Source organism: Bos taurus, chromosome 18 (genome assembly GCF_002263795.3).
Source record: "Bos taurus isolate L1 Dominette 01449 registration number 42190680 breed Hereford chromosome 18, ARS-UCD2.0, whole genome shotgun sequence".
Taxonomy (NCBI): domain Eukaryota; kingdom Metazoa; phylum Chordata; class Mammalia; order Artiodactyla; family Bovidae; genus Bos; species Bos taurus.
Genome location: NC_037345.1, coordinates 39,006,940 through 39,027,633, shown reverse-complemented (window position 1 = coordinate 39,027,633; position 20,694 = coordinate 39,006,940). Strand labels below are relative to the sequence as shown.

Below are 20,694 nucleotides of genomic sequence, written 5' to 3'. Positions count from 1 at the left end.
TTTTGGATGGATAGAAGGAGCCGCGTAAAGTATTATGGGACAATAATGGCCGCTCTCATGTAGTTGATTTTGGCTCTCAAAGCGGTCTGAGCGAGGGGTTGACGGCGCCAGCGCCCCAGAATCCCGGACAGCAGGTCCTGAGAGTCAGGCTTGGTGAGGTGAGTGTCCCTTTTTCCTTTCCGACCTTTTATTCGCCAATCGTGGCAGCTCCAAGAGGCGAATCTCGGCCTCTCGCTCAGGTTCGGGCCCGGGCTTGTAAAGTCGTGTCCCTGTCCTCCAACTTGCTTTACTCACTGTAGGAATGCTGCGCAGGTTCTGCCGACCCCGGCCTTTCTCCTTGATCAGGTCAGATCGTGCACACTGACGCGGCCTCCCAGAGGTCCAGGGATGCTGGCCGGGAGTCACCCCGCCCACGTCCTTAGACCTTCTCATTAGCCCACTCCCAGACAGACACCGAGCCCAGAAGGGCTCTTTTCGTTTTCTTTTTCTCTGTCATAGTGGTATCTCTTCCAGGCGATATCTTTTAATAAAATGTCAACTCCAAAAAGATCGGGATTTTTGTTTTGGTCTCTTATCTCTAATGCCCAGAACAAGCGATTGGCTCACTGAAGGCACTCGGTAATTATTGGATGAATGTATGCAGTTTCTTTCTTCATTATTTTTCTTGTATCTCTTGTGACTTCTTTGCCACTAATCCTTTTTCAGAAGACAACACTTAAACTTCTTGTTTTTCTCAGCCGCTAGTTGTCCTGTTTGTCAGATTTTTTTTTTTCCTGTGCTGCTTGGCACCTTTCTTTACTGTCTCTAGAGATTTCTGGCTCCCTGTTTCCTTTAATCAGTTTAAAATTATTTATTCCTCAAATGTTTATTTTGCTAGGCACTGGGCAATGCAGTCAACAAGACAGACAAAGTTCTCCTGCATAAAAGGACGTTCTAGGGGTATATTTTCTAGTTCAGATTACTGAGCAGAGCATGTGTATCTTACCTTCCCATGTAGATTTCCTCCCATGAGTACAGATGTCACTAAAAGTTAGCTTTCCCATTTCTCTTCTGTGTGATGGCATTTTCCAAAATGCAGCTCTTGTTTCTGTGTCCATATTGTGTGTCCAGTCTGTTTGGCTATATTTTTCTATAGTTAATTAGAGCTGCGTGAAACATTCTGGGTTCTGGTGGTTCTCTTGATAGTTCTTTGCTTCACTGACTTGTTGGAATGAGGGAAGTTATTCAAGCACAAAATGGGATATGTTTATAAGCAGATGGTGTGTAGTGGGAGGTAAAGAGGAATTTGTTATGAGTTGAGTGCCAGGAAATCTTACAGTCACCTAAATACTTTTCAGAAACACCATTTCCTAGCCTGGTGATTCTCATCCAATTTTTTTTTTGGTGAACTTGAATCGTTGTTAAACAGATTTTGACTGCTGTGAGGTAATTCTTCTCTATAAAACAAAACTGGCCCAGAAAACTCATTTAAGAATGGATCACATGGATGGTAGCCTTATATCTCAACAACTCTACTCTACTGTATCTGTAGTTTAAAGGAGTAGAGAGTAGGAAGAACTTGTGTAAAAAATGGTGAGGAACCCAATCAGTACCCAAGAGCACAGTAAATGAAATAATGTAACAATGACATTTATGTAACTGTTTGTGGTTACAGAGCGAGTGCTTTCATATAAACTTTCTTGTTTGATACAGTAACTTCATGGATTTAAGAGAGCAAAAAGTACTTCCATTTTTCAGGTATAGAAGTTATGCCTAACCAAAGATTAAGATTAATATCTATTTGCTTATGATCATACAGGTAGAAAATGTTGAGAGGGTTCTAATTGAGATTTCTGACTTCAGATCTAGTGTTTTCCCTACACTTCTTTTATAGATGCTGTCCTGCTCTAGTAAGTGCTCCTTAGTGAGGTCTGTTCTTTCTGAATGATACCCTCTTGGATCTTGGGGGGGGTGTGTGTGTATGTGTTTATCTATTTCTGACGTGTGTTGGGTGGAAATAGATCTTTTAAGATTAAGATTGTCAATGAGTTGATGGAAGAGTCTTGCGAAGAGGTAACTAAAGGAATTCAGGTCTTGAGGGGGAGGTCAGCCCCACCCCGGTATACATATATTCACAGTTATTTTGGGATGTAGTGGAGCCAAGTCTTTTCCTTCTTACGTCTGATAGCAAGTGGTTTGTTTTCCTCGCAGGGGATCCTGGAGCCTGTCATGGAGGACAGTGGTGAGGATGCCTCGCTCCATCGGTTGGAAGGCACTGACGTGGACTCTCAGGTTGGCGGCCTTATTTTTAAGACCAAAAGTGCGGCTAGTGAGCAGCATGTCTTCAAGGCCCCTGCACCCCGGCCTTCATTGCTGGGACTGGACTTGTTGGCTTCTCTGAAGAGGAAGGAGAGAGAGGAGAAGGATGATGGCGAGGACAAGAAGAAGTCCAGAATCTCTTCGTACAAGGATTGGGAAGAGAGCAAGGATGACCAGAGGGACGCTGAGGCAGAAGACAGTGACCAGGCTGGCCGAAGTGGCCGAAAAGACAGGTAAAAGCCTTTGGGCGGATTGCCCGAGAGGGAATAAAAATAGAGGCCAGAAAATAATGTCTCATGTTTATCTCTCAGTTTTCTTATTGGATATTTAGGGCTTAATTTTTACTAGGATTCTATAACATTGAGGCTAGGTAGGAATTGGTATTTTTTTTCAGATTTGGGGAAACTGTCAAAAGCAACTGAAGAGTAGGTGATGGGGGGTTAGAAGTGCTTATGGCTATCGCCATATGCAAGCCTGCCGTACCAGGGAGATAAAGTGGAAGAGGCCAGGTTGCTTGTTTGGCATGGCCACAGGTTTGGGGCAGGTTTTTCTTCTCTGGCTGAGCCCTTCACCAGCTGCCCTCTGTGTTTTAGGCATTACCGATCAGCCCGGGTGGAGACTCCATCCCATCCTGGTGGTGTAAGTGAAGAGTTTTGGGAACGCAGTCGGCAGAGAGAGCGGGAGCGGCGGGAGCATGGCGTCTATGCCTCATCCAAAGACGAAAAGGATCGGAAGAAGGAGAGGTCACGGGATCGAGACTGTGACCGCAAGAGAGACAGAGGTAAACTGCCCAGCAGACTTCGTAGGGCCTGCTAGGCACCCAAAGTAACACACTGGCCTTTTTGCTGTCGTGGGAGTTTTTATAATGCCTGTTAATTAGGGAGATCCATTTTCATGTCAGCCTGGTGGTATTGGGTATTTGACCCTGTTGGTATTGGGACAAGCGGGCACGAGCAGGCAGTCTAAGAAAAGAACTGTTACTTGCAACATAGCTGCTTTGCTTGAGTGTGTGGTTCTTTGCACTTTATCTTGAAAACTGGCGCTAAAGGTGATAGTGGGAAATGTGTTTGAGAAACCAGTTGACAGTAGTGTTGGTGAGTGGGAAAGGACAGTGCTGTGGGGCAGCTGGACGCAAGGTCCATCGCTGGCTTTCCTTGGTAATATTCAAGGTCTGTAGCTTGTAAACTTGTAACTACTAAATAGTTATTCAGGATAGACTTGTAACTATTCTTTTTTGAATTCTTGCAGGAAAATAACTGTTACTGTGAGTTTGAAACTTTGTAGCCAGTAACTAATCTTTGCCCTTTGAAAGAATGGGGATATGTGAGATTCAGGAGCCCCTGGATCGCATTAGAGCAGTGAGGTTGCTCCTGTGAGTGAGTGGGGAGGCCTGTCCTTTCTCTTGGGTGACGATGGGTGGAAATTAGGACAGGCACTTCTTTTCTAAGCTCTGCTGGTGACTCCCGACAGATGAGCGGGACAGAAGCAGGCACAGCGGCAGATCGGAGCGAGATGGAGGGTCAGATCGCAGCAGCAGAAGAAATGAACCCGAGAGCCCCCGACACCGGCCTAAAGGTAGTCCGAGCTTGCTTATGGTGGTTTCTGAGAGCCACGTATATGAGGGGCAGGGTGAGTGACTCCCATCCTCAGTGGAACTGGGTTGGAATTCCTGATTCCACCGTGAATGACTTGGAATACTTGGTTGATTCAGTTGGGAAGGCCATGGACTTCTTTGGAAACTGATATGCTTCCTTAATGCGACTTGCCCGTTTGCTGAGTGGCCAGTTTTCCAAATGGTAGGAAAGAATAGGGAGCTGGGGGTGGGGAGTAGGGGGAGTAAGAGTGGGGTAGGGGCAGAAGAAGGGTTGATTATAAAGAAATACGTATATTCAAAAAAAAAAAAAGAAATACATATATTCAATAGAGATATGTTCGCAGAGACAAATTGGATATTCCTTAAAATGTTCTTATAAACACAGATGAAAAATGGAACTCTTCAAATTCAGATATCTTTAAAAGCTGTCAAACCCATCATATCCATTGCAAACAGGTGTAAAGTTTATGAGTAGAAGAAAGAAATTTGGCAAACTGATTTTCCCCTAATGGCTCTAGCACCATGTCTGAGTTAAAGTAAATGCTGAGCTTCATGTCTTTTGTGGCCCAGATGCTGCCACCCCTTCACGGTCTACCTGGGAGGAAGAGGACAGTGGCTATGGCTCCTCGAGGCGCTCACAGTGGGAATCGCCCTCCCCCACGCCTTCCTATCGGGATTCCGAGCGGAGTCATCGGCCGTCCAGTCGAGACAGGGACAGGTGATGTTCTGTGCGCGTGACTGGGGCTGGGCGGGTGGATGGTGGCTGGGAACACGTCTCAGCTTAGTGACTGTTTAGTGAAGCTGGTTTTACTGTTTCCCAGGTCTGTGAGGAGCAGGTATTCAGATGACACCCCTCTGCCAACCCCATCCTACAAATACAACGAGTGGGCCGATGACAGAAGACACCTGGGGTCCACCCCACGTCTGTCCAGGGGCCGAGGTAAGACGGGGTGAAAGTGGGAGGGTGGGACACTCCTGGTGTGGCTGGTCTGTGTGAGGCCACTGGGGACAAGCTGGGGCCTTGCACACCGACCCGCCACGTGTTCTCCCGCAGGGAGACGTGAGGATGGCGAAGAAGGAATTTCATTTGACACAGAAGAGGAACGGCAGCAGTGGGAGGATGACCAGAGGGTAAGAAATACATCTCCGAGCGACTGAACGAGGGGTGGTGGCCGTCTTTCAGTAAGCCAGTGACAGGTGTGTCAGAGCACAGGGGCCACGGGTGACGCTCTGGTGAATCCAGACAGTCTCGGGAAGGCTGAGCCGCGTTCAGTCCCGAAGCCCTGGAGTCCTTTTCCAGGCACAGGCTCCCTGGTGAAACTTCTCACCAAGTGCAGATCAGACTTGACTTCTGCGTGCTGGCGCCACTGTGTGGTAAACCTAAGAAGTGCCATCATGGTGGCCTGGGCTGCAAACCGTGCTTCTGTAGGCAGCTGGCCCTCCAGCAGGGTGGCCTCTCCTGAGTTGTTCACTGCCCCAGTGACTTCTTGCCAAGCATCTCCTCCCGTTCTGTCCCTGTCTTGCACACACACTCACTGTATTCCCTGTTCTCACGGCTCTGTCTCTTGCACTACAGCAAGCCGACCGGGATTGGTACATGATGGACGAGGGGTATGATGAGTTCCACAACCCCCTGGCCTACTCCTCCGACGACTACGTGAGGAGGCGGGAGCAGCACCTACACAAACAGAAGCAGAAGCGCATTTCGGCTCAGCGGAGACAGATCAATGAGGTGAGGCTGCCCGCGGGAGGCAGAGCGGACTCCGCTGGAGTAGCTGCAGGTCACAGCCCAGCCGACAGCACGGCTCTTCTCCCCATGGCTGAAGTCCCACAAGGAGCGATACCCCTGGAAGCGGAGGGTTGGGGAACTTTTCAGTAGGTTGGAAAAAAAGAAAAAAAACCCCAAATCCCAACTTTGCTCTTTGGCAGTGCTTCCTGGAGGGAGCTGTTGATGGGAGCTGAGAGGTGGGCTTGGCTCTGTGTCCTCTGTGTCTCTGAGTGGGACTGGGGGACGGCCACTCTGTGCGTCCATGGAGGTTCTGGTTTAGACATAAAAGGTGGCTTCTGGGAAAATGCGCTGCAAGTGATTTGGGATCAGGGCCTCTGCCGTCTTAAGGAGCTGCAGGATCCAGAGACTGATGACATCCCCACCGCCCTTCTCTCGGGATCTGCTGCGTGGCCTCGCCTGGGCCCTTTCAGGACGACCTCGCGTGGCTGCAGTCTGAACGTGGCCTCCTCCCGTTGTGTCCTCACAGGACAACGAGCGCTGGGAGACCAACCGCATGCTCACCAGCGGGGTGGTGCACCGGCTGGAGGTGGACGAGGACTTCGAGGAGGACAGCGCGGCCAAGGTGCACCTCATGGTGCACAACCTGGTGCCGCCCTTTCTGGACGGGCGCATCGTCTTCACCAAGCAGGTGGGGTCCTCTGCAGTCGGAGGGCAGGGCCCCAAAGTGGGAGAAGACAGAGAGGGAGAGGGAGAGGGAGAGGCGGGGGGGAGCAGCCCTTCGTTTACCAGTGCCGTCACGAAGCGGATCTTTGTGTGGAGTTTGAACGATCAGTGTGGAATTTCTGCTTTATCCTCAACCTCCTGCAGCCGGAGCCTGTGATTCCAGTCAAGGACGCCACTTCAGACTTAGCCATCATTGCTCGGAAAGGCAGTCAAACAGTGCGGAAACACAGGGAGCAAAAGGAGCGCAAGAAGGTTGGTTTCTGGTCATCTGGGGCCCGAGGGTCTCTGTTTTCTTTTGTTGGTCTTCTTTTTAAGGATCATGTTGTATCTTGCAGGTAGGGCTCCTTCAGCAGTTAGAGGAAACTCACAGGGCGAGCGTCAGCCCCTGGGGGAGGGTACTGTGTTCCTCCTGCAGGGCTCAGTTAGGACGGTGTGGGGCCGTGGGCTCAGGAACTTAGGAGGGAAGGTGGGAGGCGGGCCTGGCTCGGTGCCGCCGCTGGCCGTGGGAACTTACTGCTGCTGGAGGAAGCCTGTTGTCAGACGGGATTGATTTTCCATCACGGGATGGAGCAGACTGACTTTCCATGTCTTTTTCAGGCTCAACACAAACATTGGGAATTGGCTGGAACCAAACTGGGAGATATAATGGGCGTCAAAAAAGAAGAAGAGCCGGATAAATCTCTGACCGAGGATGGGAAAGTGGACTACAGGTAGGAGTCTCGCGGCAGCCGGCACCCCTGAAGACAGGCTTTAAGAGGACCGACATGACTTGTCACTCACTAATACGAGTATGACGTCACTTGAGAGTCTGTGGTTCCTTCCTCCTGGTCTGTCTTCACCTTTCTCCAGATAATACCCCAACTGCCTCTGCTGCCACCGTAGGCGCTTCCTCTGTGCTGAGCAGCAGCACACGCCTCACGGATACTTGGTCGTTGGATTCTCATGGCAGTCCCGTGGGACAGGTGTAATCTTTCCCATTTTTCATGTGAGGACGATGCAGCCCAGGGAGGTTAAGTAACTTGTTTGAAGTTACCCAGCTGATAAGTGGTGGAGTGAGGATCCCACCCAGTCTAGCTTAGGAGCCTGTGCTCTTAGCCGCTCTGCTAGAGAGCCTTTTAGATGTTTGGTGTGGGACCATGTGCTTTGCCCTCTTAGATTTTAGTTCAGGTATTGAGTTTGAAAAGACCCTGATGCTGGGAAGGATTGAGGGCAGGAGGAGAGGGGGACGACAGAGGATGAGATGGTTGGATGGCATCACCGACACAATGGACATGGGTTTGGGTGGACTCCGCGAGTTGGTGATGGACAGGGAGGCCTGCGTGCTGCGGTTCATGGGGATGCAAAGAGTTGGACGTGACTGAGCGACTGAACTGAACTGAACTGAAGGAAGAAACTTTTTAACAGAGGTTTGAAAATAGAAAGGGTTGTCTTCTCAGCTAGAGCTTCCCCATTCATAGAGGTGTTTAAGCCAATGTTGGATGACCACTTGTTGCGCTTCCCTCATCATGTAGGTGGTTGAACTCAGATGTCCCTTCTGAAACTCATCCTTTGAACACGCTAAAGTCCTTCCAAACTGTTGTCTCAGTTAATAATTCTCTGTACCTCTGTGGGAAATGAGAAGCTGGTGCTGTTGATCAGCTTTGTTAGTCTCTAGTTACTTTAATCCTGCTGGTATTGAGTTTTAGCTGACCAGGAGTGACTGGGGCATTAGAAACAGGAAGCTGACAGGGCACAGGCTTGATCTGATGGAGGAAAAGTCTCCTGGGGAAGGGGCAGGTGGAGACTGTAGATTTACATAGTGGGACTGGGACATCTTTGCTGTGCGGCCTGGGGGTGTACACATGTAGGACACTTCAGTGCTTTAGTGGAAGATATCTGTAAACATCAAGTAGGGCTGTTCCCACAGTTCTCTGAAGCTAAAGCCTTACAGACTGCTGTCCTGCTGAGAGGTGGGAGGGAGTCTGACCTTGGTCATGACTGTTCCCACGGCTCCTCCTTCTAGCCCTGTAAGTGTGGTGCTGAGATTGCCCAGGGTTGTTCTGTATGAGGTATGGCCTGTGCATCTCAGCTCCTCGTCTGGGTGGACTGTTCCAGGGCAGAGGATATGCATGCTTGCTGATCTGCAGCTCTTCTGAGCCCTCCGTGGGTTTCCGTCCCAAGGGTGTTGAGCAGGTTTTGGATGATGGATGCTTAGACAGCAGTGTGGTCCCTTAGGCCGGAGGAGATGAGCAGCAGCTGGCAGCCCTCGCATCTCAAAGATTTGCTGCGTGTTAGGAGCAGTTCTCACTTCGGGGCATAGGAAGCAGAGCAGTAGCCCAGTCAGCAGGGAAGATGCGGGAAACCATGCAGGGCACTTAGGCCACGTGCGGTGTGTTCTCAGGACAGAGCAGAAGTTTGCCGACCACATGAAGAAGAAGAGCGAGGCCAGCAGCGAGTTTGCCAAGAAGAAGTCGATTCTGGAGCAGAGGCAGTACCTGCCCATCTTCGCTGTGCAGCAGGAACTCCTCACGATCATCAGGTGACTCCCCAGCCCAGGGATGGGACCCCAGCTCAGGTGTCCTGTGCGTGCTCTGTGGCTCTTTTTCTTTGGGGTATGACATTTGGTGGAGAAGGGAAAGGTTTTTTTCCCCCTCTCCTGAGTGCCCCAGGCTACTCTGCTTGAAATAAGCAACATGGCCTCATGAAACAGCATGGCACTTGTTTCAACCTTACTGCCTTTTAGACTTTTCAGGGGATTTCAGTATGAGACTGTTTTCCCAGGGAAATCCTCCTTTCCGAGCAAGCATGCTCCTTGAATAGCTGCAGGTGGGGCTAGAGGCGGCCTTCCACTCGTGCCGATTCACCAGTCTCTTCTCCCCTTGCAGAGACAACAGCATCGTGATCGTGGTTGGGGAGACAGGGAGTGGAAAGACCACACAGCTGACCCAGTACTTGCATGAAGACGGCTACACGGACTATGGGATGATCGGATGCACCCAGCCCCGCCGTGTGGCCGCCATGTCGGTGGCCAAGAGAGTCAGTGAAGAGATGGGGGGAAACCTCGGTGAGGAGGTGAGTGGGCCCGAAGGCCGAGCCGTGAACTTCATACCTGTGGCCTCTGTCACTTGACCTGATCCGCTGAGGCCTAGACCCAGCTCGGGGCGTGCAGCAGTGCGCGGGTGCCCAGAGTCCCTGAGCCATCTCTCTGGCCTCCAGGTGGGCTATGCCATCCGCTTCGAAGACTGCACTTCAGAAAGCACCTTGATCAAGTACATGACTGATGGCATCCTGCTGAGAGAGTCCCTGCGGGAAGCGGACCTGGATCACTACAGCGCCATCATCATGGACGAGGCCCATGAGCGCTCCCTCAACACCGACGTGCTCTTCGGGCTGCTCCGGGAGGTGTGGGTCTGGGCCTCTGTGCCTGTGGGGCTGGGAGGCAGTGACGAGACGTCTGGGGTCTAGCCCGGGGAAGCTTGGGGGGCCTCTGACAGGCCAGAATTGCCCCTGAGGCCTCTGGCTGCCCAGTGGTAGTTCACTCCGTTCTAGCTCAGCCGAGTGATTCGTGGTTCTCCTGGCTGTGGCTCCGTGCTTCAGCCTTTAGGACTGTTACAAATCTAATGAGCCCCCCTCAGCTTGGGCTTCTGTTTCACTTGGTAGTGATGCTGATGAGACTGGAGGGCAGAAGCCAAAGGTTCCGAACCCGTGGGGAAGCCTCTGAATGACTTCTTCTCTTAGGTGGTGGCTCGGCGCTCAGACCTGAAGCTCATTGTCACATCAGCCACCATGGACGCAGAGAAATTTGCCTCCTTTTTTGGGAACGTCCCCATCTTCCACATCCCTGGACGTACCTTCCCTGTGGACATTCTCTTCAGCAAGGTACCAAGGCCCTTTTTTTCTTAACTGACCCTGAGCTCAGATGAAGAGCCGGGTGGGGGGCCTGGGATGGGATACTGAGTGGGGAAAGGTTTTGTGGGTGCCATGGAAGCCCACGGCTTTTGGGCTTGGCGGCGAAAGACTGTACTCTGGGGACATTTGGTTTGATTGTTTCTTTGGGGTGGAGGAGGCTTGGGACCCAGGGAGGGCCATAAGGCCCATCTGCACGTGCACGACCCCGAGAGTCCGCCCAGCTCTGGCCCCAGACCAGGGACTGGGCCGCTGGTTCCCAGAGGGGGCCTGACCCACATGTCCTTTGACGGTGCCCCTGGCTGGCTTGCAGACCCCGCAGGAAGACTACGTGGAGGCCGCGGTGAAGCAGTCCCTCCAGGTGCATCTGTCGGGGGCCCCCGGGGACATCCTCATCTTCATGCCTGGCCAAGAGGACATTGAGGTGCGTGCCTCGGTCACGACCTTGGTGAGCGGGTGGGTCTTTGGTGAGGATCGGGGGCCCCGGCATCTAACGACTCCTGTCTGCCCTCAGGTGACCTCAGATCAGATCGTGGAGCACCTGGAAGAACTAGAGAACGCGCCCGCCTTGGCCGTGCTGCCCATCTACTCGCAGCTGCCCTCTGACCTCCAGGCCAAGATCTTCCAGAAGGTGAGACGGCAAGAGTGTCTGGTTTGGGTCTCCACCTTGGGAACCTCCCAGACTCCCCCCAGGAGGGCAAGAGGGAGAAGGTGTTACTTTCCTGGCACGGGTGGGGTGTGCTCTTCTGCTTGTGGGGTCTCTCCTACCTGCCAGCCTATAGCCTTCCCTCCCTGCATGTCCTGTCTGACTCCAGGCTCCAGATGGCGTCCGGAAGTGTATTGTCGCCACTAACATTGCTGAGACCTCCCTGACTGTCGACGGCATCATGTTTGTTATCGATTCCGGTTATTGTAAGTTAAAGGTAAGAGGAGACACAGGCACTGGGGCCCTGGGCCTTCACGCAGGCTCACCCAGCCTAGGAGGTGGGAAGGCAGGACCTGGGTCCTCAGACCTTGAACAATGGTTGCTTGTGGGAGTGGAGGTGGTGGTTTGAGTGCTGATTTTGCCATGTTCCTGATTCATCCAATCCTTGTGATAACTCAGGGTGGACAGTTTAACTTGATAAAGGTTGCGGAGCTGGTGATGAGGGGAAATTTCTTGAGGTTCCTGACTCCAGAAGATGGCTGCCTGCATCACTGAGACATTTCACTCTGTAGCATGTAGCAGCCAAGGGTTTTCTTTGTCTCAAGGCTGCCTCCCATTAATTGCCTCGCTGTGTCCTTAATCATGTCTTTTCTGCCCTCTCCTAGGTCTTCAATCCCCGGATTGGCATGGATGCTCTGCAGATCTACCCCATCAGCCAGGCCAATGCCAATCAGCGGTCGGGACGAGCCGGCAGGACGGGCCCAGGTCAGTGTTTCAGGTAGGAGCGCTGTGCTTGCCTGCTTTCCAGGGTGGGGGCCCAGGCAGGGGCAGGCAGGATTGGCCTTCATTCCTGCAGAGGGGTGATCCCTGAGGCTGGGGACCAGTGGTGGGGCTGCCACTTGTTGGTTCTCTCATCACATGCCGCTGAGTGGGAGCAGTCACCCTTCCAGCAGTCCTGAGGTCCGAGTGTGTGTTTGAGGAGGACCTACGTTCATGCCGCTGAGTGGAAGCAGTCACCTTCCCGGCAGTCCTGAGGTCTGAGTGGCCTTGTGTTTGAGGAGGACCTATGTTCATGCCGCTGAGTGGGAGCAGTCACCCTCCCGGCAGTCCTGAGGTCCGAGTGTGTGTTTGAGGAGGACCTATGTTGAATGTCCCTGCAGTGGATGACCAGTGTTACAGTGCGCCTATCCTAAGAGGATAAATGTCAACAAATTATATCACTGGTTCTTTTTTTTACTTCTCTAATTATTCTTTTTTTTGTTCTGACTTAAAAATAATGGAAATTCAGAAAATACAGAAAAATATAAAGAAATTATAACCCAGCCATAATTCTAGTCCCAGGCTCAATGGTTCCAAAAATGAAACGATTATCTAAGAGACTCCAGCAGAAGGGTGAATTGGCATGACTGAGTTTTAAATAGGTGGAGATTTGTGACTGTAAGAGACAAGGGGAGTTGGAAGAAATGAGGCCTTCTCCTCCCTACCTGTGGCTCTCATCAGCACTGGCTGCTCCAGCTGCACGAGCCCACGGTGCTGGTGGGCTCACCTAGGCAGCTGGGCACGTTCTAGGGACTCAGTTGGGCGGTCTGTGGTGGCAGGCATGGCAGCACTGGGTCTTCTCTCTGGCAGACTCTACACCCAGAGTGCCTACAAGAACGAGCTCCTGACCACCACGGTGCCCGAGATCCAGCGGACCAACCTGGCCAACGTGGTGCTGCTGCTCAAGTCCCTGGGGGTGCAGGACCTGCTGCAGTTCCACTTCATGGACCCGCCCCCGGAGGACAACATGCTCAACTCCATGTATCAGCTCTGGATCCTTGGGGCCCTGGACAACACAGGTGCTGGGCAGGGCTCCGTGGGCTCTGGGGCCTGGGTTCTCCATCTTACAGCTGTGTGTCTGCTGACTGTCTGGGTCCGCTCCTCTCTCTCAGGTGGTCTGACCTCGACGGGGCGGCTGATGGTGGAGTTCCCGCTGGACCCGGCCCTGTCCAAGATGCTCATCGTGTCCTGTGACATGGGCTGCAGCTCCGAGATCCTGCTTATCGTCTCCATGCTCTCGGTCCCAGCCATCTTCTACAGGCCCAAGGTGGGAGGTGCTGCCCGGCTCCTGTCCTCCCAGGGGTCTCGGGAGTATATGGGTTGGAGAGAGGTTGAGAGAGGGGAGAGGGTCCCCCGTTGTAAAGATGGAATGGAGGGGGTGGAACTGGAGTTTCTGAAGAGTGATTTTACTGTGTTACGTTAAGCCGGTTGGGGTGGGGGAAGGGGTTGGCTAGATCCATGGTTCTCAGGGAGTGTTTTGCAATCCTTTTTTTGCATCCTTTTTTTCTAGGATGTTGTGCCTGAGCCTTCACATCTTAGAATAAATATTTTGCTATAAATGAATTTTGTTTTTGCTGTATCATGTGGCACCACACCAACGTGTTTTAAGTTGGGGGACGGGTAGGTGACAGCCTGAGACAGCTCTTCTCAGCGTCCTGGACTCCCCTTTCCCTTCCCAGGGCCGAGAGGAGGAAAGCGATCAAATCCGGGAGAAGTTCGCAGTCCCTGAGAGTGACCACCTGAGCTACCTGAACGTCTACCTGCAGTGGAAGAACAATAATTACTCCACCATCTGGTGTAATGATCATTTCATCCACGCCAAGGCCATGCGGAAGGTGAGTCTGTGGCCCGGATAAGCAGGATGTTGGGAGGCGGGGTGGGCTGCGGGGGAAGGAGGGGGTGCTCCATCCCTGACCACCTGCGTCCCGCTCCAGGTCCGGGAGGTGCGGGCTCAGCTCAAGGACATCATGGTGCAGCAGCGGATGAGCCTGGCCTCGTGTGGCACTGACTGGGACATCGTCAGGAAGTGCATCTGTGCTGCCTATTTCCATCAGGCAGCCAAGCTCAAGGTGAGCCTGGTGGAGCTGTGGCCCCTTCCTGGCCTGACACTTTGTCCGAGCACAGAGTTCTCCTTTCTCACTGTACAGTTCTGCAGATCTGGGCTTCCCTGGGAAGCTGGTGTCAAGGCAGCATTGGAGGGGTGGGGGAGGCTGCCCAGATGTGCAGTGTTTTGCTGAGGCAGCCACCTGTTGGGTCGCTTCCCTAGGGAATCGGGGAGTATGTGAACATCCGGACAGGCATGCCCTGCCACCTGCACCCTACCAGCTCCCTCTTTGGAATGGGCTACACCCCCGACTACATTGTGTATCACGAGTTGGTCATGACCACCAAGGTGAGTATTTTCCAAGGTAGCTGGCATGACGTCAGCCCGCTTGGCTGGGCCAGGCCTTTGTAACTGTTTGCTGCCTTCTGGGATGAGCTTTGACCTTGGAGAACTTGGGGCCACAGGTGCTGCTTTGAGGGGAATTGAGGTTGGTTTCCAGTGGGAGGTTTGGGGAAGTTAATTGACCTCTAGGTTCCGGTGGCCTCGGTTATGCCAGCTGGATTGTTTCTTGCTTGCTGCCTGGGACAAGCAGCCCCTTTGGGTGGTGTTAGAAGGGTTTTCTGAGGGGCTGGGTCTGTTCTGTTGGACACTGGAGGGCTTTCTCACAAGTGTGGAGGATTTTGGATGGGAGAAGGGATTAGAATGCCACTGTCTGTGGCTTTTCCTTGCCTTTCTCAGCCTGGCAGGGCTGGGGGTAGGGCCCTGCCTGTGAGGATCCTAGTTATGGAACCGCTCCGGGAGGGACAGCTCAAAGCAGTGGTCTGTCTGTGACCCTTGCTGGTGGCCCTTCTGCTGCAGGAGTACATGCAGTGTGTGACTGCCGTGGACGGAGAGTGGCTGGCAGAGCTGGGCCCCATGTTCTACAGCGTGAAACAGGCTGGGAAGTCTCGGCAGGTAAGGGTCCTGTGCTTTCCTGTGGTGGATCTGTTTGCCTCTGGGATCTGTTTTTCCCCCTCAGCCTGGTATTAAAGACACATCATCATCTGGCTTCCCCTTACTTCTCTGTCAGACATAAGAGCTGTGACCCAGGCAGGCTGGTCTGTCTCACTTCTCCCACCCACTCCATTTGCTTGGTCTGCTGAGCCTTGAAAAACAAAACAAACCAAAAAAAACCCTTATTGTTGAAAAGTCCAAATATCTGTGAAAGTGGACAAAAGCAGGATAAGGAGTCACAGATTCCTCACCTAGCCTCTGTAATTATCAACATTCTTCCCAACCTCGTTTCTCTTATTCCCACCCTGCTCCATACACAGTGATCTTTTTCCTGGAATATTTTAAAGCATATTTCAGACATTGTGGTTTTTCACTCAAATCTTGAATAGGTGTCTCTAAAAAGACTTTCAAAAATTAAAACATAACCTCCACACCAGTATCATTCAACAAAAATAATCCTTAATGTCACCAAAGTCTCCAGTTCTTAGTCATATTTCCCTTTTTATTTCAGAGATAATTTTTTATCATTGCTTTGCTTGAATTAGGATCCAGACGTTGGAATTTGTCATTATATATATTAAGTCTTTTATTTGAGAACAAGCTCTGCCCCCTCTCATTTTTATGGCATTGACTTACTGGGAAAACAGGTCAGTCATCTTGTAGAATGTTCCACATAGTTTTAGGCTAATTGGTTCCTCAGAATGTTTAACTTGTGCCTCTGTCCCATGTGTTTTCTGTAAACTAGTCGTTAATCTAAAGTCTTGGTTAGATTCGGGTTCAGCTCTTTGGAGTAGGAATGCATAAATGCACGTGTTGCTGTGAACCTCCTTTTAGCTTCTGTGAGGAGGCACATATGGTCTCTGGTCCCCCCTTTTGGTGACATAAGGGTGCTCAGTGGTTCCACTTGATCCCTCCTGACAGTATAAGTGTCCACTGGTGGCCACCACCTGGATCCATTATTCAGGGTTGCATAAGATCGTAGACCTTTGCTTTCCCGTGTCCGTCCTCTCCACTCAGATGTTGCTCCTTCCCTATTTCCCGTGTGTCCTGGCATGGCTGTGAACTTGCTAGGAACATGTAAGCACTTACCAGGTTGAAAGAGGGCTGAGGCGTGATAGGGTTAGGACTCAGTCCTCCAAGCTGTGTCTTGGTTCGGTGAGAAGAGCAGGCCTCGGCCCTGGTGTTGTGTGGCCCTGTCTCTGGGAGCTGGTGCAGTCTACACCGTGGCTGGCTGGCAGCAGAGGGTGGGTACATGCCAGGCCTCCTCACTGCTGGTCCCCAGCGACCCCAGTACCTCTCCCTTCTCTAGGAGAACCGCCGACGGGCCAAAGAGGAAGCGTCTGCCATGGAGGAGGAGATGGCACTGGCTGAGGAGCAGCTGCGGGCCCGGCGGCAGGAGCAGGAAAAGCGCAGCCCGCTGGGCAGCGTCAGGTGAGCACGGCTTCAGGACCTGGGCTGGGAGGGAGCCACTGGCTGGACCTGCCAGGCCCCGAGTGAGGCCGTGATTGAAGAGAAGTTAAACATGCAGAGGTGACTTGGTGACAGGTTGACTGTGGTCACATGGAGGAATTCCGGACACATTTTCAAGGGGTGGTGATCCGCCTGAAACTCCTGGCATTGTTAAGGGGCCCGAGGTGGGCTGGAGCGCAGAGTGGGTCTCACAGCCTCACCAGCGAGTGAGGGCTTGGGCATCATGGTGGAGAGGTGAGGCGGGGAGATTCGTGGGCCTGTGTGTCTGCCCTGGTGTCTGGAGTTGGGTCAGACCCCACAGGTGAAGGGCACAATCCCGGCAAGACCACCCTCAGAGCCTCAGTCACCACCTGCAAGGTGGGGGGTACCCAGGGTCACCCTCATTTCTCACCAACTTGTTACAAATTTGGGGATCCCCACTGTGGTGCCCAAGGCCAAGGGAAATTCCAAGGGTCTAGAGATAAACTCCAGGATGTGGGGACAAAGCCCCGCCTCAGCTAGAGTGGTGGCCTGTTGAGGTGGAAGGGAGACCTCCTCCAAGGCTCACCTGTTGTCGCTGAGTCGCTCAGTCGTGCCTGACTCTTTGTGACTCCATGGACTGTAGCCTGCCAGGCCCCTCTGTCCATGGGATTCTCCAGGCACAAATACTGGACTGGGTTGCCATTTCCTTCTCCAGGGGATCTTCCCCACCCAGGGATCAAACCTGAGTCTCCTGAATTGCAGGCAGATTCTTTACTGCTGAGCCACCAGGGAAGCTCATAGCTCACCTAGAGGGTATGAAAGGATTTGTTAGTAAAGCCATCTCACAGTGCCTCAGTGGATATAAGAAGGCCCATCTCATTCTGCTCCCAATCACAGATAGGGAAGGCAAGGGGAGTGGAAGTATGTTAGGGGAGAAGACCCTGCAGCCCCAGAGCCTGCTCATACACAGTTAGAAACAGCTGGGTTTCAGGCTCCTCGTTCTACTGTGTGTCCTGGTCAAAGTGAGCCGCAGTGTGATTCCTAATCCCTTTTCTGTGTCTCCAGGTCTACGAAGATCTACACTCCTGGTCGGAAGGAGCAGGGGGAACCTATGACCCCCCGCCGCACGCCAGCCCGCTTTGGGCTCTGAGCCGAGGCTGTCCCTGCAGGGGAGGGGAGCCAGGTGTTGAGTCCCGAGCCCTGGCCTATCGACAAACCCTGAGAACCCAGGCCACTTTGACAAAATACTGCACACAGCTTTCATCTGTGTACATCATGGCCCCGGGGCCTCTGCTGAGGCCAGGCTCTGCCACGGAGGAGGCTGGAGTTCCTTGGTGTGTGCGCAGGGCCGCAGAGCGGCTGCCAGGACCACAAGAGGTGGCCGGACCCACCGAATACAAATATGTTGTTCCAGGACACTTGGTGTATCAATGACATGGCTGTGACTATGTTTTTTTAAAAAGTTCTTGTGTAAAACAGCACAGTAAGACCTAGAGGGAACTATAATTTGGTTATAATTCAGGATTTGGAAATAAATTTATTGTTTGTAAAATGTTATTGTATTTCTGATGGTTCTCTCCCCCTCACTGCCCTGAGTCACATACTGGAGAACAGGCAAGCCCTGGCGTGGCTTTCCTGAGACGCCGCCTCCTAGGGCCTGAGATCGCCCTTGTCTGTTATTCAGGCGGTGCCTGGAGGGGCCAGTGGGGCGGGACTCAGCTGACAGGGAAGGAGGACGGCTTGGGGTGCCAGCACCAGCTGGGTCAGGCTCTCAGGGTGCCTGGCTGCCTCTAAGGTTGCTGAGCAAGGCTGGCCCTGATGGCCCGGCATGGGAGGAAGGCAACCAGCCGCCCACCCTCTGTCCCCCATGGTTGGGTTGGCTGCCGTATTGCTTAAAATGGTAGAAGTTTCTAACTTTCTCATAGTATTATGTATCGATGGAAAATAGCATAAGATGTTGCTTATGGATTTTCACGTAAAAGGTGATCCCTACACTGGAATCACAAGTCTTGTGTTAGGCAGCCTCAGCAGTGTGCGGAGGTGATGGTTTGTGTATCTGACCCTTTGGGTCACCACCAGATGAGCCCATCACTCCTGCCTCACGCTGCATTTCCAGTATTTGCCCTTCCTGGGTCGTAGCAGGGGCATCCTATATGACAGATTGCTGCGATCAGCAGAGCATTTTCTTGGCTTTAGTTTAGCTGGGGAGGAAGGCGAGATACTAAAGAATTGCGGGACTTCCCTGGTGGTTCAGTGGTTAAGAACCTGCCTGCCAGTGCAGGGGACACAATTTCAATGTCTGCTCTGGGAAGATTCCACATGCCACAGGGCAACTGAGCCATCGCTCTAGAGCCTGTGCTCTGGGACGAAGCGTAGCCTCTGCTTGCTGCAACTAGAGAAAGCCCGTGCCCAGCAACGGAGATCCAGCGCAGCCAAATAATAAAATTATAAAAATTTTAAGAATTGCTACCAACTAGTGGGTTTCTTCCTTCATTTTTCCTCTCCCCTCACCCAGAAATGCAAGCTCTTTGATTTCTTTCTCTTACTTTACGTTTGGCTATTATTATTTCTCTCAATTTTCTATTTTTGATTCCTTGGTTGGGAAGATTCCTTGGAGAAAGGATAGGCTACCCACTCCAGTATTCTTGGGCTTCCCTGGTGGCTCAAGACGGTAAAGAATCTGCCTGCAATATGGGAGACCCGGGTTTGAGACATGGGTTGGAAAGAGCCCCTGGAGAAGGGAATGGCAACTCACTCCAATATTCTGGCCTGGAAAATTCCATGGACAGAGAAGCCTGGTGGGCTACATACAGTCCATGGGGTCACAAAGAGTCGGATATGACCGAGTGACTTTCACTTTCATATTAATATTTCTCTCAATTTTCTATAGACTAGAAATATAAATTCTAGACATGTACTCAGTTGAACAAAATCCAACCACAATAAACTAGGTTAGCTGTCCTTGGAGTTTGTTATAACTGGAATTTTACTTGTACTGAGCTGGCTTGGGAAAAAAACAAAACTTAAAGGAATATGGTGGGCAGTGAGAAAGTAGATGGCCATTTCTTCCTCCTCCATTTGAAAAGTGCGTAATTTATTTATCTCCCTCTCTTTTGGATCTCAGGATTACTTTTCTTTTTGGAGTTTCTAAGCATTTTTTTTTTCTTCTTAAATTCCGGAAATGAATAAAAAAGGAGCGAATTATCTCTTGTTGGTTTAAAAACTAATCCAGACAGGCCAGAAGCTTGCTTTGGGAATTACAGTCCCCCTACATACATAGCTCAGCTGGTAAAGAATCCACTTGAAATGCAGGAGACCCCGGTTTGATCCTTGGGTTGGGAAGATCCTCTGGAGAAGGGAACGGCTACCCACTTCAGTATTCTGGCCTGGCGAATGCCATGGACAGAAGAACCTGGAGGGCTATAGTCCGTGGGGTCACACAAAGTCGGACACAACTGAGTGACTTCCACTACATATGTGAAAGAGAGCTCTTGTTTTTTTAGAATGCAGAGAAAATGGAGGTAAGCACGTTGCTGGGGACTTGAGTAGGCACAAGTGTCTGCGAGACGCCGAGAGCGCACTGAGACGTCTGTGTTCATGTCTTTATTTTAGAGTTTGGGCCCGGAGAGGGTATAGTATAGTTCACAAGGCTCACTCCACGGCAGGAAGTGGACAAAACTCAATAAAACGTTATCATCTTGCAGAATAGCCTGGGACCTTGACATATTCCCATTAGAGCTGGTCCAAGTCAAGAGAGAGGGATGGGAACTCACTGTCCTCTGAAAAACATGCGTGGAAATGATGCTCAGGGCAAGGTGCTGATTCTAGCAAAATGAGGAACCTGAGGGAACAGGGAAGAAATGACAGTCTTAATTTGAGAAGAAATTAGTGAGGTGATTCCTTAAGGACTAGTCCTGTGGTGAGGCAGCTCTGTGGCATGTGACTCCTTCCCTGGGAGGGGGGAACCATGGAGTCTAGAGGTGGCAAAAAAGGTAGCCTGGGACCCAGGCTGTGCAGCGGACACCAGGGCTTCTTGGAGGTTTCCAGAACACATCACAGGAGAAAGATGCCTATTCTGTCTGTCCCCCTCTTGTCTCCACACCTCCCAAAAGAGACTGGGTCTGGGGAAGGGATAGGTCTGAGACAGGAGGCACCTGGGTCATCATCAAAGTATCTTAGATCAGAATGAGCCTTAATTCATTCGCCTCCTCCCTTTACAGAGGAGAAAACAGTGATCTCTGGTTCAGTGTGTGCTAAGTTGCTTCAGTCGTGCCTGACTCTGTGCAACCCTGTGGACTGTACCCCGCCAGGCTCCTCTGTCCATGGGATTCTCTGGGCAAGAATATTGGAGTGGGTTGCCATTTCCTTCCCCACTGGTCCAGAGTAACTAAGCAAACGATCATTTCCCACCCACCTCTTTGAATTTCCAATCTAGTGATCTCTTGAAAAATAATATCATGCTTTTTTTGGTGGGTGGTTACTCATTGGACTAAGACAACATCCTAGTAAGTAGCAGAAGCCATGGTGGATAT

General features: G+C 51.7%; 2 protein-coding genes across 5 annotated transcripts in view; one reads left to right on the top strand and one right to left on the bottom strand.

The window, feature by feature from the left end:
* The first annotated feature begins 24 nt into the window (after positions 1 to 24).
* DHX38 (DEAH-box helicase 38) lies at positions 25 to 17,719 on the top strand. 2 transcript variants are annotated; one of them, NM_001075798.1, is made up of 27 exons: positions 25 to 158; positions 2,191 to 2,531; positions 2,892 to 3,079; positions 3,769 to 3,873; positions 4,463 to 4,610; positions 4,714 to 4,832; positions 4,947 to 5,023; positions 5,469 to 5,624; positions 6,148 to 6,309; positions 6,489 to 6,596; positions 6,942 to 7,054; positions 8,725 to 8,862; positions 9,209 to 9,395; positions 9,540 to 9,725; positions 10,062 to 10,202; positions 10,543 to 10,653; positions 10,744 to 10,860; positions 11,045 to 11,152; positions 11,541 to 11,653; positions 12,505 to 12,713; positions 12,807 to 12,961; positions 13,374 to 13,529; positions 13,629 to 13,763; positions 13,961 to 14,086; positions 14,597 to 14,692; positions 16,041 to 16,162; positions 17,228 to 17,714. In NM_001075798.1, the coding sequence occupies exons 2-27, from the start codon at positions 2,209 to 2,211 to the stop codon at positions 17,310 to 17,312; spliced, it is 3,684 nt and encodes a 1,227-aa protein (NP_001069266.1). In that variant the 5' UTR covers positions 25 to 158; positions 2,191 to 2,208; the 3' UTR covers positions 17,313 to 17,714. The 2 variants fall into 2 exon arrangements, with proteins under 2 accessions (NP_001069266.1, XP_024834026.1); XM_024978258.2 differs by lacking the exons at positions 25 to 158; positions 2,191 to 2,531 and adding an exon at positions 3,547 to 3,562 and having other exon boundaries at positions 2,904 to 3,079; positions 17,228 to 17,719.
* Positions 17,720 to 19,750: 2,031 nt separating this feature from the next.
* The window catches only part of PMFBP1 (polyamine modulated factor 1 binding protein 1), a 48,258-nt gene continuing 47,314 nt past the window's right edge, over positions 19,751 to 20,694 (bottom strand). For all 3 annotated transcript variants that reach the window (XM_059877480.1, XM_059877481.1, XM_024979002.2), the window contains one exon: positions 19,751 to 20,003. In XM_059877480.1, coding sequence (XP_059733463.1) covers positions 19,987 to 20,003 — 17 coding nt within the window. In that variant the 3' untranslated portion in view covers positions 19,751 to 19,986. The remainder of the gene's footprint in view (positions 20,004 to 20,694) is intronic.

Excerpts from the sequence above, each read along its gene's own strand:
- DHX38 (NM_001075798.1), top strand. The coding sequence starts at position 2,209 with ATGGAGGACAGTGGTGAGGATGCCTCGCTCCATCGGTTGGAAGGCACT. Across the intron at positions 10,654-10,743 it reads CTGGCCAAGAGGACATTGAG|GTGACCTCAGATCAGATCGT; the intron begins GTGCGTGCCTCG and ends GTCTGCCCTCAG. Across the intron at positions 13,530-13,628 it reads ACGCCAAGGCCATGCGGAAG|GTCCGGGAGGTGCGGGCTCA; the intron begins GTGAGTCTGTGG and ends GTCCCGCTCCAG.